This window comes from Bombina bombina, chromosome 4 (assembly GCF_027579735.1).
Source record: "Bombina bombina isolate aBomBom1 chromosome 4, aBomBom1.pri, whole genome shotgun sequence".
Lineage (NCBI taxonomy): Eukaryota > Metazoa > Chordata > Amphibia > Anura > Bombinatoridae > Bombina > Bombina bombina.
Window position 1 is genome coordinate 31,414,206 of NC_069502.1, and position 11,697 is coordinate 31,425,902.

At 57.5% G+C, this 11,697-nt stretch overlaps 1 protein-coding gene across 3 annotated transcripts in view; it reads left to right on the forward strand.

Annotated features, from left to right (window-relative positions):
• Window positions 1–10,772, forward strand: part of CAD (carbamoyl-phosphate synthetase 2, aspartate transcarbamylase, and dihydroorotase) — a 290,191-nt gene extending 279,419 nt beyond the window's left edge. For all 3 annotated transcript variants that reach the window (XM_053709445.1, XM_053709446.1, XM_053709447.1), the window contains one exon: window positions 9,831–10,772. In XM_053709445.1, coding sequence (XP_053565420.1) covers window positions 9,831–9,933 — 103 coding nt within the window. In that variant the 3' untranslated portion in view covers window positions 9,934–10,772. The remainder of the gene's footprint in view (window positions 1–9,830) is intronic.
• The last annotated feature ends 925 nt before the right edge of the window (window positions 10,773–11,697 follow it).

The following is an 11,697-nucleotide window of genomic DNA, read 5'->3' on the forward strand; positions in this document are numbered from 1 at the left end:
CTTGTACACTCGGTGCACCCTCCCTCTTGTACACTCGGTGCACCCTCCCTCTTGTACACTCGGTGCACCCTCCCTCTTGTACACTCGGTGCCCCTCCCTCTTGTACACTCGGTGCCCTTCCCCTGCCCCTCCCTCTTGTACACTCGGTGCCCCTCCCTCTTGTACACTCGGTGCCCTTCCCCTGCCCCTCCCTCTTGTACACTCTGTGCCCCTCCCTCTTGTACACTCGGTGCACCCTCCCTCTTGTACACTCGGTGCACCCTCCCTCTTGTACACTCGGTGCACCCTCCCTCTTGTACACTCGGTGCCCCTCCCTCTTGTACACTCGGTGCCCCTCCCTCTTGTACACTCGGTGCCCTTCCCCTGCCCCTCCCTCTTGTACACTCTGTGCCCCTCCCTCTTGTACACTCGGTGCCCCTCCCTCTTGTACACTCGGTGCCCTTCCCCTGACCCTCCCTCTTGTACACTCGGTGCCCCTCCCCTGACCCTCCCTCTTGTACACTCGGTGCCCCTCCCTCTTGTACACTCGGTGCCCCTCCCTCTTGTACACTCGGTGCCCCTCCCTCTTGTACACTCGGTGCCCCTCCCTCTTGTACACTCGGTGCCCCTCCCCTGCCCCTCCCTCTTGTACACTCGGTGCACCCTCCCTCTTGTACACTCGGTGCACCCTCCCTCTTGTACACTCGGTGCACCCTCCCTCTTGTACACTCGGTGCACCCTCCCTCTTGTACACTCGGTGCACCCTCCCTCTTGTACACTCGGTGCACCCTCCCTCTTGTACACTCGGTGCACCCTCCCTCTTGTACACTCGGTGCACCCTCCCTCTTGTACACTCGGTGCCCCTCCCCGCACCCTCCCTCTTGTACACTCGGTGCCCCTCCCCTGACCCTCCCTCTTGTACACTCGGTGCACCCTCCCTCTTGTACACTCGGTGCACCCTCCCTCTTGTACACTCGGTGCACCCTCCCTCTTGTACACTCGGTGCACCCTCCCTCTTGTACACTCGGTGCACCCTCCCTCTTGTACACTCGGTGCACCCTCCCTCTTGTACACTCGGTGCACCCTCCCTCTTGTACACTCGGTGCACCCTCCCTCTTGTACACTCGGTGCACCCTCCCTCTTGTACACTCGGTGCACCCTCCCTCTTGTACACTCGGTGCACCCTCCCTCTTGTACACTCGGTGCCCCTCCCTCTTGTACACTCGGTGCCCCTCCCTCTTGTACACTCGGTGCCCCTCCCTCTTGTACACTCGGTGCCCCTCCCTCTTGTACACTCGGTGCCCTTCCCCTGCCCCTCCCTCTTGTACACTCTGTGCCCCTCCCTCTTGTACACTCTGTGCACCCTCCCTCTTGTACACTCGGTGCACCCTCCCTCTTGTACACTCTGTGCACCAGCACCTCCCCTTACCCTCCCTCTTGTACATTCGGTGCACCAGCACCTCCCCTTACACACTCAGTGCCCCTCCCCTGACCCTCCCTCTTGTACACTCGGTGCCCCTCCCCTGACCCTCCCTCTTGTACACTCGATGCCCCTCCCTCTTGTACACTCGGTGCCCCTCCCTCTTGTACACTCGGTGCCCCTCCCTCTTGTACACTCGGTGCCCCTCCCTCTTGTACACTCGGTGCCCCTCCCTCTTGTACACTCGGTGCCCCTCCCTCTTGCACACTCGGTGCCCCTCCCTCTTGTACACTCGGTGCCCCTCCCTCTTGTACACTCGGTGCCCCTCCCTCTTGTACACTCGGTGCCCCTCCCTCTTGTACACTCGGTGCCCCTCCCTCTTGTACACTCGGTGCCCCTCCCTCTTGTACACTCGGTGCCCCTCCCTCTTGTACACTCGGTGCCCCTCCCTCTTGTACACTCGGTGCCCCTCCCTCTTGTACACTCGGTGCCCTTCCCCTGCCCCTCCCTCTTGTACACTCTGTGCCCCTCCCTCTTGTACACTCGGTGCACCCTCCCTCTTGTACACTCTGTGCACCAGCACCTCCCCTTACCCTCCCTCTTGTACATTCGGTGCACCAGCACCTCCCCTTACACACTCGGTGCCCCTCCCCTGCCCCTCCCTCTTGTACACTCGGTGCCCCTCCCCTGCCCCTCCCTCTTGTACACTCGGTGCCCCTCCCTCTTGTACACTCGGTGCCCCTCCCTCTTGTACACTCGGTGCCCCTCCCTCTTGTACACTCGGTGCCCCTCCCTCTTGTACACTCGGTGCCCCTCCCTCTTGTACACTCGGTGCCCCTCCCTCTTGTACACTAGGTGCCCCTCCCTCTTGTACACTAGGTGCCCCTCCCTCTTGCACACTCGGTGCCCCTCCCTCTTGTACACTCGGTGCCCCTACCTCTTGTACACTCGGTGCCCCTCCCTCTTGTACACTCGGTGCCCCTCCCTCTTGTACACTCGGTGCCCCTCCCTCTTGTACACTCGGTGCCCTTCCCCTGCCCCTCCCTCTTGTACACTCTGTGCCCCTCCCTCTTGTACACTCGGTGCACCCTCCCTCTTGTACACTCTGTGCACCAGCACCTCCCCTTACCCTCCCTCTTGTACATTCGGTGCACCAGCACCTCCCCTTACACACTCGGTGCCCCTCCCCTGCCCCTCCCTCTTGTACACTCGGTGCCCCTCCCCTGCCCCTCCCTCTTGTACACTCGGTGCCCCTCCCTCTTGTACACTCGGTGCCCCTCCCTCTTGTACACTCGGTGCCCCTCCCTCTTGTACACTCGGTGCCCCTCCCTCTTGTACACTCGGTGCCCCTCCCTCTTGTACACTCGGTGCCCCTCCCTCTTGTACACTAGGTGCCCCTCCCTCTTGCACACTCGGTGCCCCTCCCTCTTGTACACTCGGTGCCCCTACCTCTTGTACACTCTGTGCCCCTCCCTCTTGTACACTCGGTGCCCCAGCACCTCCCCTTACCCTCCCTCTTGTACACTCGGTGTCCCTCCCTCTTGTACACTCGGTGTCCCTCCCTCTTGTACACTCGGTGTCCCTCCCTCTTGTACACTCGGTGTCCCTCCCTCTTGTACACTCGGTGCCCCTCCCTCTTGTACACTCGGTGCCCCTCCCTCTTGTACACTCGGTGCCCCTCCCTCTTGTACACTCGGTGCCCCTCCCTCTTGTACACTCGGTGCCCCTCCCTCTTGTACACTCGGTGCCCCTCCCTCTTGTACACTCGGTGCACCCTCCCTCTTGTACACTCGGTGCACCCTCCCTCTTGTACACTCGGTGCACCCTCCCTCTTGTACACTCGGTGCACCAGCACCTCCCCTGCCCCTCCCTCTTGTACACTCGGTGCACCAGCACCTCCCCTGCCCCTCCCTCTTGTACACTCGGTGCACCCTCCCTCTTGTACACTCGGTGCACCCTCCCTCTTGTACACTCGGTGCACCCTCCCTCTTGTACACTCGGTGCACCCTCCCTCTTGTACACTCGGTGCACCCTCCCTCTTGTACACTCGGTGCACCCTCCCTCTTGTACACTCGGTGCACCCTCCCTCTTGTACACTCGGTGCACCCTCCCTCTTGTACACTCGGTGCACCCTCCCTCTTGTACACTCGGTGCACCCTCCCTCTTGTACACTCGGTGCACCCTCCCTCTTGTACACTCGGTGCACCCTCCCTCTTGTACACTCGGTGCACCAGCACCTCCCCTGCCCCTCCCTCTTGTACACTCGGTGCACCCTCCCTCTTGTACACTCGGTGCACCAGCATCTCCCCTGACCCTCCCTCTTGTACACTCGGTGCCCCTCCCTCTTGTACACTCGGTGCACCCTCCCTCTTGTACACTCGGTGCACCAGCACCTCCCCTGCCCCTCCCTCTTGTACACTCGGTGCACCAGCACCTCCCCTGCCCCTCCCTCTTGTACACTCGGTGCACCAGCACCTCCCCTGCCCCTCCCTCTTGTACACTCGGTGCACCCTCCCTCTTGTACACTCGGTGCACCCTCCCTCTTGTACACTCGGTGCACCCTCCCTCTTGTACACTCGGTGCACCCTCCCTCTTGTACACTCGGTGCACCAGTATCTCCCCTGACCCTCCCTCTTGTACACTCGGTGCCCCTCCCTCTTGTACACTCGGTGCACCCTCCCTCTTGTACACTCGGTGCACCCTCCCTCTTGTACACTCGGTGCACCCTCCCTCTTGTACACTCGGTGCCCCTCCCTCTTGTACACTCGGTGCCCCTCCCTCTTGTACACTCGGTGCACCCTCCCTCTTGTACACTCGGTGCACCAGCACCTCCCCTGCCCCTCCCTCTTGTACACTCGGTGCACCCTCCCTCTTGTACACTCGGTGCACCCTCCCTCTTGTACACTCGGTGCACCCTCCCTCTTGTACACTCGGTGCACCCTCCCTCTTGTACACTCGGTGCACCCTCCCTCTTGTACACTCGGTGCCCCCTCCCTCTTGTACACTCGGTGCCCCCTCCCTCTTGTACACTCGGTGCACCCCTCCCTCTTGTACACTCGGTGCCCCCTCCCTCTTGTACACTCGGTGCCCCCTCCCTCTTGTACACTCGGTGCCCCCTCCCTCTTGTACACTCGGTGCCCCCTCCCTCTTGTACACTCGGTGCCCCTCCCTCTTGTACACTCGGTGCCCCTCCCTCTTGTACACTCGGTGCACCCTCCCTCTTGTACACTCGGTGCACCAGCACCTCCCCTGCCCCTCCCTCTTGTACACTCGGTGCACCCTCCCTCTTGTACACTCGGTGCACCCTCCCTCTTGTACACTCGGTGCACCCTCCCTCTTGTACACTCGGTGCACCCTCCCTCTTGTACACTCGGTGCACCCTCCCTCTTGTACACTCGGTGCACCCTCCCTCTTGTACACTCGGTGCACCCTCCCTCTTGTACACTCGGTGCACCCTCCCTCTTGTACACTCGGTGCACCCTCCCTCTTGTACACTCGGTGCACCCTCCCTCTTGTACACTCGGTGCACCCTCCCTCTTGTACACTCGGTGCACCAGTATCTCCCCTGACCCTCCCTCTTGTACTCTCGGTGCCCCTCCCTCTTGTACACTCGGTGCCCCTCCCTCTTGTACACTCGGTGCCCCTCCCTCTTGTACACTCGGTGCACCCTCCCTCTTGTACACTCGGTGCACCAGCACCTCCCCTGCCCCTCCCTCTTGTACACTCGGTGCACCAGCACCTCCCCTGCCCCTCCCTCTTGTACACTCGGTGCACCCTCCCTCTTGTACACTCGGTGCACCCTCCCTCTTGTACACTCGGTGCACCCTCCCTCTTGTACACTCGGTGCACCCTCCCTCTTGTACACTCGGTGCACCCTCCCTCTTGTACACTCGGTGCACCCTCCCTCTTGTACACTCGGTGCACCCTCCCTCTTGTACACTCGGTGCACCCTCCCTCTTGTACACTCGGTGCACCCTCCCTCTTGTACACTCGGTGCACCCTCCCTCTTGTACACTCGGTGCACCCTCCCTCTTGTACACTCGGTGCACCCTCCCTCTTGTACACTCGGTGCACCCTCCCTCTTGTACACTCGGTGCACCCTCCCTCTTGTACACTCGGTGCACCCTCCCTCTTGTACACTCGGTGCACCCTCCCTCTTGTACACTCGGTGCACCCTCCCTCTTGTACACTCGGTGCACCCTCCCTCTTGTACACTCGGTGCACCCTCCCTCTTGTACACTCGGTGCACCCTCCCTCTTGTACACTCGGTGCACCCTCCCTCTTGTACACTCGGTGCACCCTCCCTCTTGTACACTCGGTGCACCCTCCCTCTTGTACACTCGGTGCACCCTCCCTCTTGTACACTCGGTGCACCCTCCCTCTTGTACACTCGGTGCACCCTCCCTCTTGTACACTCGGTGCACCCTCCCTCTTGTACTCTCGGTGCACCCTCCCTCTTGTACTCTCGGTGCCCCTCCCTCTTGTATACTCTGTGCACCCTCCCTCTTGTACACTCTGTGCACCCTCCCTCTTGTACACTCTGTGCACCCTCCCTCTTGTACACTCTGTGCACCCTCCCTCTTGTACACTCTGTGCACCCTCCCTCTTGTACACTCTGTGCACCCTCCCTCTTGTACACTCTGTGCACCAGCACCTCCCCACACCCTCCCTCTTGTACACTCGGTGCCCCTCCCTCTTGTACACTCTGTGCACCAGCACCTCCCCACACCCTCCCTCTTGTACACTCGGTGCCCCTCCCTCTTGTACACTCGGTGCCCCTCCCTCTTGTACACTCGGTGCCCCTCCCTCTTGTACACTCGGTGCCCCTCCCTCTTGTACACTCGGTGCCCCTCCCTCTTGTACACTCGGTGCACCCTCCCTCTTGTACACTCGGTGCACCAGCACCTCCCCTGCCCCTCCCTCTTGTACACTCGGTGCACCAGCACCTCCCCACACCCTCCCTCTTGTACACTCGGTGCACCCTCCCTCTTGTACACTCGGTGCACCCTCCCTCTTGTACACTCGGTGCACCCTCCCTCTTGTACACTCGGTGCACCCTCCCTCTTGTACACTCGGTGCACCCCTCCCTCTTGTACACTCGGTGCACCCTCCCTCTTGTACACTCGGTGCACCCTCCCTCTTGTACACTCGGTGCACCCTCCCTCTTGTACACTCGGTGCACCCTCCCTCTTGTACACTCGGTGCACCCTCCCTCTTGTACACTCGGTGCACCCTCCCTCTTGTACACTCGGTGCACCAGTATCTCCCCTGACCCTCCCTCTTGTACACTCGGTGCCCCTCCCTCTTGTACACTCGGTGCCCCTCCCTCTTGTATACTCGGTGCGCCCTCCCTCTTGTACACTCGGTGCACCCTCCCTCTTGTACACTCGGTGCCCCCTCCCTCTTGTACACTCGGTGCCCCCTCCCTCTTGTACACTCGGTGCACCCTCCCTCTTGTACACTCGGTGCCCCCTCCCTCTTGTACACTCGGTGCCCCCTCCCTCTTGTACACTCGGTGCCCCCTCCCTCTTGTACACTCGGTGCCCCTCCCTCTTGTACACTCGGTGCCCCTCCCTCTTGTACACTCGGTGCACCCTCCCTCTTGTACACTCGGTGCACCAGCACCTCCCCTGCCCCTCCCTCTTGTACACTCGGTGCACCCTCCCTCTTGTACACTCGGTGCACCCTCCCTCTTGTACACTCGGTGCACCCTCCCTCTTGTACACTCGGTGCACCCTCCCTCTTGTACACTCGGTGCACCCTCCCTCTTGTACACTCGGTGCACCCTCCCTCTTGTACACTCGGTGCACCCTCCCTCTTGTACACTCGGTGCACCCTCCCTCTTGTACACTCGGTGCACCAGTATCTCCCCTGACCCTCCCTCTTGTACTCTCGGTGCCCCTCCCTCTTGTACACTCGGTGCCCCTCCCTCTTGTACACTCGGTGCCCCTCCCTCTTGTACACTCGGTGCACCCTCCCTCTTGTACACTCGGTGCACCAGCACCTCCCCTGCCCCTCCCTCTTGTACACTCGGTGCACCAGCACCTCCCCTGCCCCTCCCTCTTGTACACTCGGTGCACCCTCCCTCTTGTACACTCGGTGCACCCTCCCTCTTGTACACTCGGTGCACCCTCCCTCTTGTACACTCGGTGCACCCTCCCTCTTGTACACTCGGTGCACCCTCCCTCTTGTACACTCGGTGCACCCTCCCTCTTGTACACTCGGTGCACCCTCCCTCTTGTACACTCGGTGCACCCTCCCTCTTGTACACTCGGTGCACCCTCCCTCTTGTACACTCGGTGCACCCTCCCTCTTGTACACTCGGTGCACCCTCCCTCTTGTACACTCGGTGCACCCTCCCTCTTGTACACTCGGTGCACCCTCCCTCTTGTACACTCGGTGCACCCTCCCTCTTGTACACTCGGTGCACCCTCCCTCTTGTACACTCGGTGCACCCTCCCTCTTGTACACTCGGTGCACCCTCCCTCTTGTACACTCGGTGCACCCTCCCTCTTGTACACTCGGTGCACCCTCCCTCTTGTACACTCGGTGCACCCTCCCTCTTGTACACTCGGTGCACCCTCCCTCTTGTACACTCGGTGCACCCTCCCTCTTGTACACTCGGTGCACCCTCCCTCTTGTACACTCGGTGCACCCTCCCTCTTGTACACTCGGTGCACCCTCCCTCTTGTACACTCGGTGCACCCTCCCTCTTGTACACTCGGTGCACCCTCCCTCTTGTACTCTCGGTGCCCCTCCCTCTTGTATACTCGGTGCCCCTCCCTCTTGTATACTCTGTGCACCCTCCCTCTTGTACACTCTGTGCACCCTCCCTCTTGTACACTCTGTGCACCCTCCCTCTTGTACACTCTGTGCACCCTCCCTCTTGTACACTCTGTGCACCAGCACCTCCCCACACCCTCCCTCTTGTACACTCGGTGCCCCTCCCTCTTGTACACTCTGTGCACCAGCACCTCCCCACACCCTCCCTCTTGTACACTCGGTGCCCCTCCCTCTTGTACACTCGGTGCCCCTCCCTCTTGTACACTCGGTGCCCCTCCCTCTTGTACACTCGGTGCACCCTCCCTCTTGTACACTCGGTGCACCCTCCCTCTTGTACACTCGGTGCACCAGCACCTCCCCTGCCCCTCCCTCTTGTACACTCGGTGCACCAGCACCTCCCCTGCCCCTCCCTCTTGTACACTCGGTGCACCCTCCCTCTTGTACACTCGGTGCACCCTCCCTCTTGTACACTCGGTGCACCCTCCCTCTTGTACACTCGGCGCACCCTCCCTCTTGTACACTCGGCGCACCCTCCCTCTTGTACACTCGGTGCACCCTCCCTCTTGTACACTCGGTGCACCCTCCCTCTTGTACACTCGGTGCACCCTCCCTCTTGTACACTCGGTGCACCCTCCCTCTTGTACACTCGGTGCACCCTCCCTCTTGTACACTCGGTGCACCCTCCCTCTTGTACACTCGGTGCACCCTCCCTCTTGTACACTCGGTGCACCCTCCCTCTTGTACACTCGGTGCACCAGTATCTCCCCTGACCCTCCCTCTTGTACTCTCGGTGCCCCTCCCTCTTGTATACTCGGTGCCCCTCCCTCTTGTATACTCTGTGCACCCTCCCTCTTGTACACTCTGTGCACCCTCCCTCTTGTACACTCTGTGCACCAGCACCTCCCCTTACCCTCCCTCTTGTACACTCGGTGCCCCTCCCTCTTGTACACTCGGTGCCCCTCCCTCTTGTACACTCGGTGCCCCTCCCTCTTGTACACTCGGTGCCCCTCCCTCTTGTACACTCGGTGCCCCTCCCTCTTGTACACTCGGTGCCCCTCCCTCTTGTACACTCGGTGCCCCTCCCTCTTGTACACTCGGTGCCCCTCCCTCTTGTACACTCGGTGCCCCTCCCTCTTGTACACTCGGTGCCCCTCCCTCTTGTACACTTTGTGCACCCTCCCTCTTGTACACTTTGTGCACCCTCCCTCTTGTACACTCGGTGCACCAGTATCTCCCCTGACCCTCCCTCTTGTACTCTCGGTGCCCCTCCCTCTTGTACACTCGGTGCCCCTCCCTCTTGTATACTCGGTGCCCCTCCCTCTTGTATACTCTGTGCACCCTCCCTCTTGTACACTCTGTGCACCAGCACCTCCCCTTACCCTCCCTCTTGTACATTCGGTGCATCAGCACCTCCCCCCTACCCTCCCTCTTGTACACTCGGTGCCCCTCCCTCTTGTACACTCGGTGCCCCTCCCTCTTGTACACTCGGTGCCCCTCCCTCTTGTACACTCGGTGCCCCTCCCTCTTGTACACTCGGTGCACCAGCACTAAATCTGTGTTATGTAGTCTCAGACTTTATATAACCTTATTGGTTTTGTTTTTCTCTAACTTCCATGTTACTAAGTTCTCTTCTCATGCCATTCCCTAGTCTTGAAGTGGACTCGGACCCGCGTGCAGCATACTTCCGACAGGCTGAGAATGGAATGTATGTCCGCATGGCTTTGCTGGCCACTGTCCTGGGCAAATACTGAGTGTGACATCTTCAACCAAACTGACTACTCTCCCCTTCCTGTATCAGAACACCTCCCTCTCACCCGCTGGAAGGGACATGAGCAGCTACTTGAGAGGGACCAAATAATTCAGACCTTAGAAAAACTCTGTTTATGAACTGTGCTCAGTGCGCTGAATGCTTTGTTGTAATCGAGGAGATTCTGGAGCCCCAAGGCTATGCTGTGCATAGAGAGAGGGTGGAACAAACATGCGCACAGCACCAAATACGGTTACCACATGGATTTTCAAAATATAACACACATACAATATTAATTGTAGCGTAATAAAATGGTATTGTAACAATGTAAAATCCTAGAAATCAATCATTTTATCTGAATAACTGTCACTATTTATTTTTCTGATACAGAACTGGATTTTATATTCATCGCAATGTAAGAGGGTTATTGTGTTTTATGGGCATAACAAATGATGTAGCTGCCATGATTAAGGACCCAGAAGAGCTTTAGCAATAATATGACCATCTTAAGCTTATTTTGGCTTTTATGCTTAATTGCACTGGTATGGTTCCTCTTGAAGCAAGGCCCATGAGGAGCACTTTGTCATTCTTTCTGCTCCTTGGTGAGATGTTTGGGCTCCTCTGTGAAATGAATGGACACTGTACCCGGTTTTCTGTTTTTCCAAACAGATTTCAGATGTTTCTGCTGCTTTAGATTAGTTGCTCATAGCAAAAGATGAGAGGGGGGGGGAAGGAGGGGAAAAGGTACAAACTGATGGGGCAATGGGGGTTTTATACTGTGGATTTGTAAGAGATGCTTAATACATTTGTTTTTTTCTAAATAAAATAACATCTGCACAATCATTGATTCTTATTTTATTGAGTGATCTATAGATCATAAGTATATTGCCCTGTACATGGAAACGATGAACAACTAGAAAAATTGGTTTGAAACCTGTGGCGCCTTATTTTTTCTTTGCATAAATGTTTTGTAGATCTATTTATAAAGCCCATAAAGTTTGTTTTTTTTTAAAAATGTATAATTTTGCTTATTTTTAAATAACATTGCTCTGATTTTCAGACTCCTAACCAAGCCCCAAAGTTTTATTTGAATACCGTCAGCTACCTTTTCCAGCTTGCTCCTGTTTGTGTAAAGGGTCTTTCTCCTACATTGGTGTGTCCGGTCCTCTTATTGGTGTGTCTCTTCCCCAACAGGAAATGGCAAAGAGAGCACAGCAAAAGCTGCCCATATAGCTCCCCCTCTGGCTCGGCCCCCCAGTCATTCTCTTTGCCGCTCTGAACAAGTAGCATCTCCACGGGGATGGTAAAGAGTATGTGGTGTTAGTTGTAGTTTTTTATTTCTTCTATCAAGAGTTTATTTTAAAATAGTGCCGGTTTGTACTATTTACTCTACAACAGAAAGTGATGAAGAGTTCTGTTTAAAGAGGAGTATGATTTTAGCAGCAGTAACTAAAATCCATTGCTGTTCCCACGCAGGACTGTTGAAACCAGAGAACTTCAGTTGGGGGGAACAGTTTGCAGACTTTTCTGCTCAAGGTATGACTAGTCTCTTTTCTAACAAGACATAGTAATGCTAGAAGACTGTCATTTTCCCTTATGGGATCGGTAAGCCATTTTCTTAGACTCATAACAGAATGAAGGCTTATAAATGGGCTATATACTTGTTGACACTATTGTGGGCTAAATCGATTGATTTATATATTATTTATGTCTTTTGGAGTGTTTTGGAACTTGGAAACACTTTTGGGAACGTTTTTATTACGCTTGG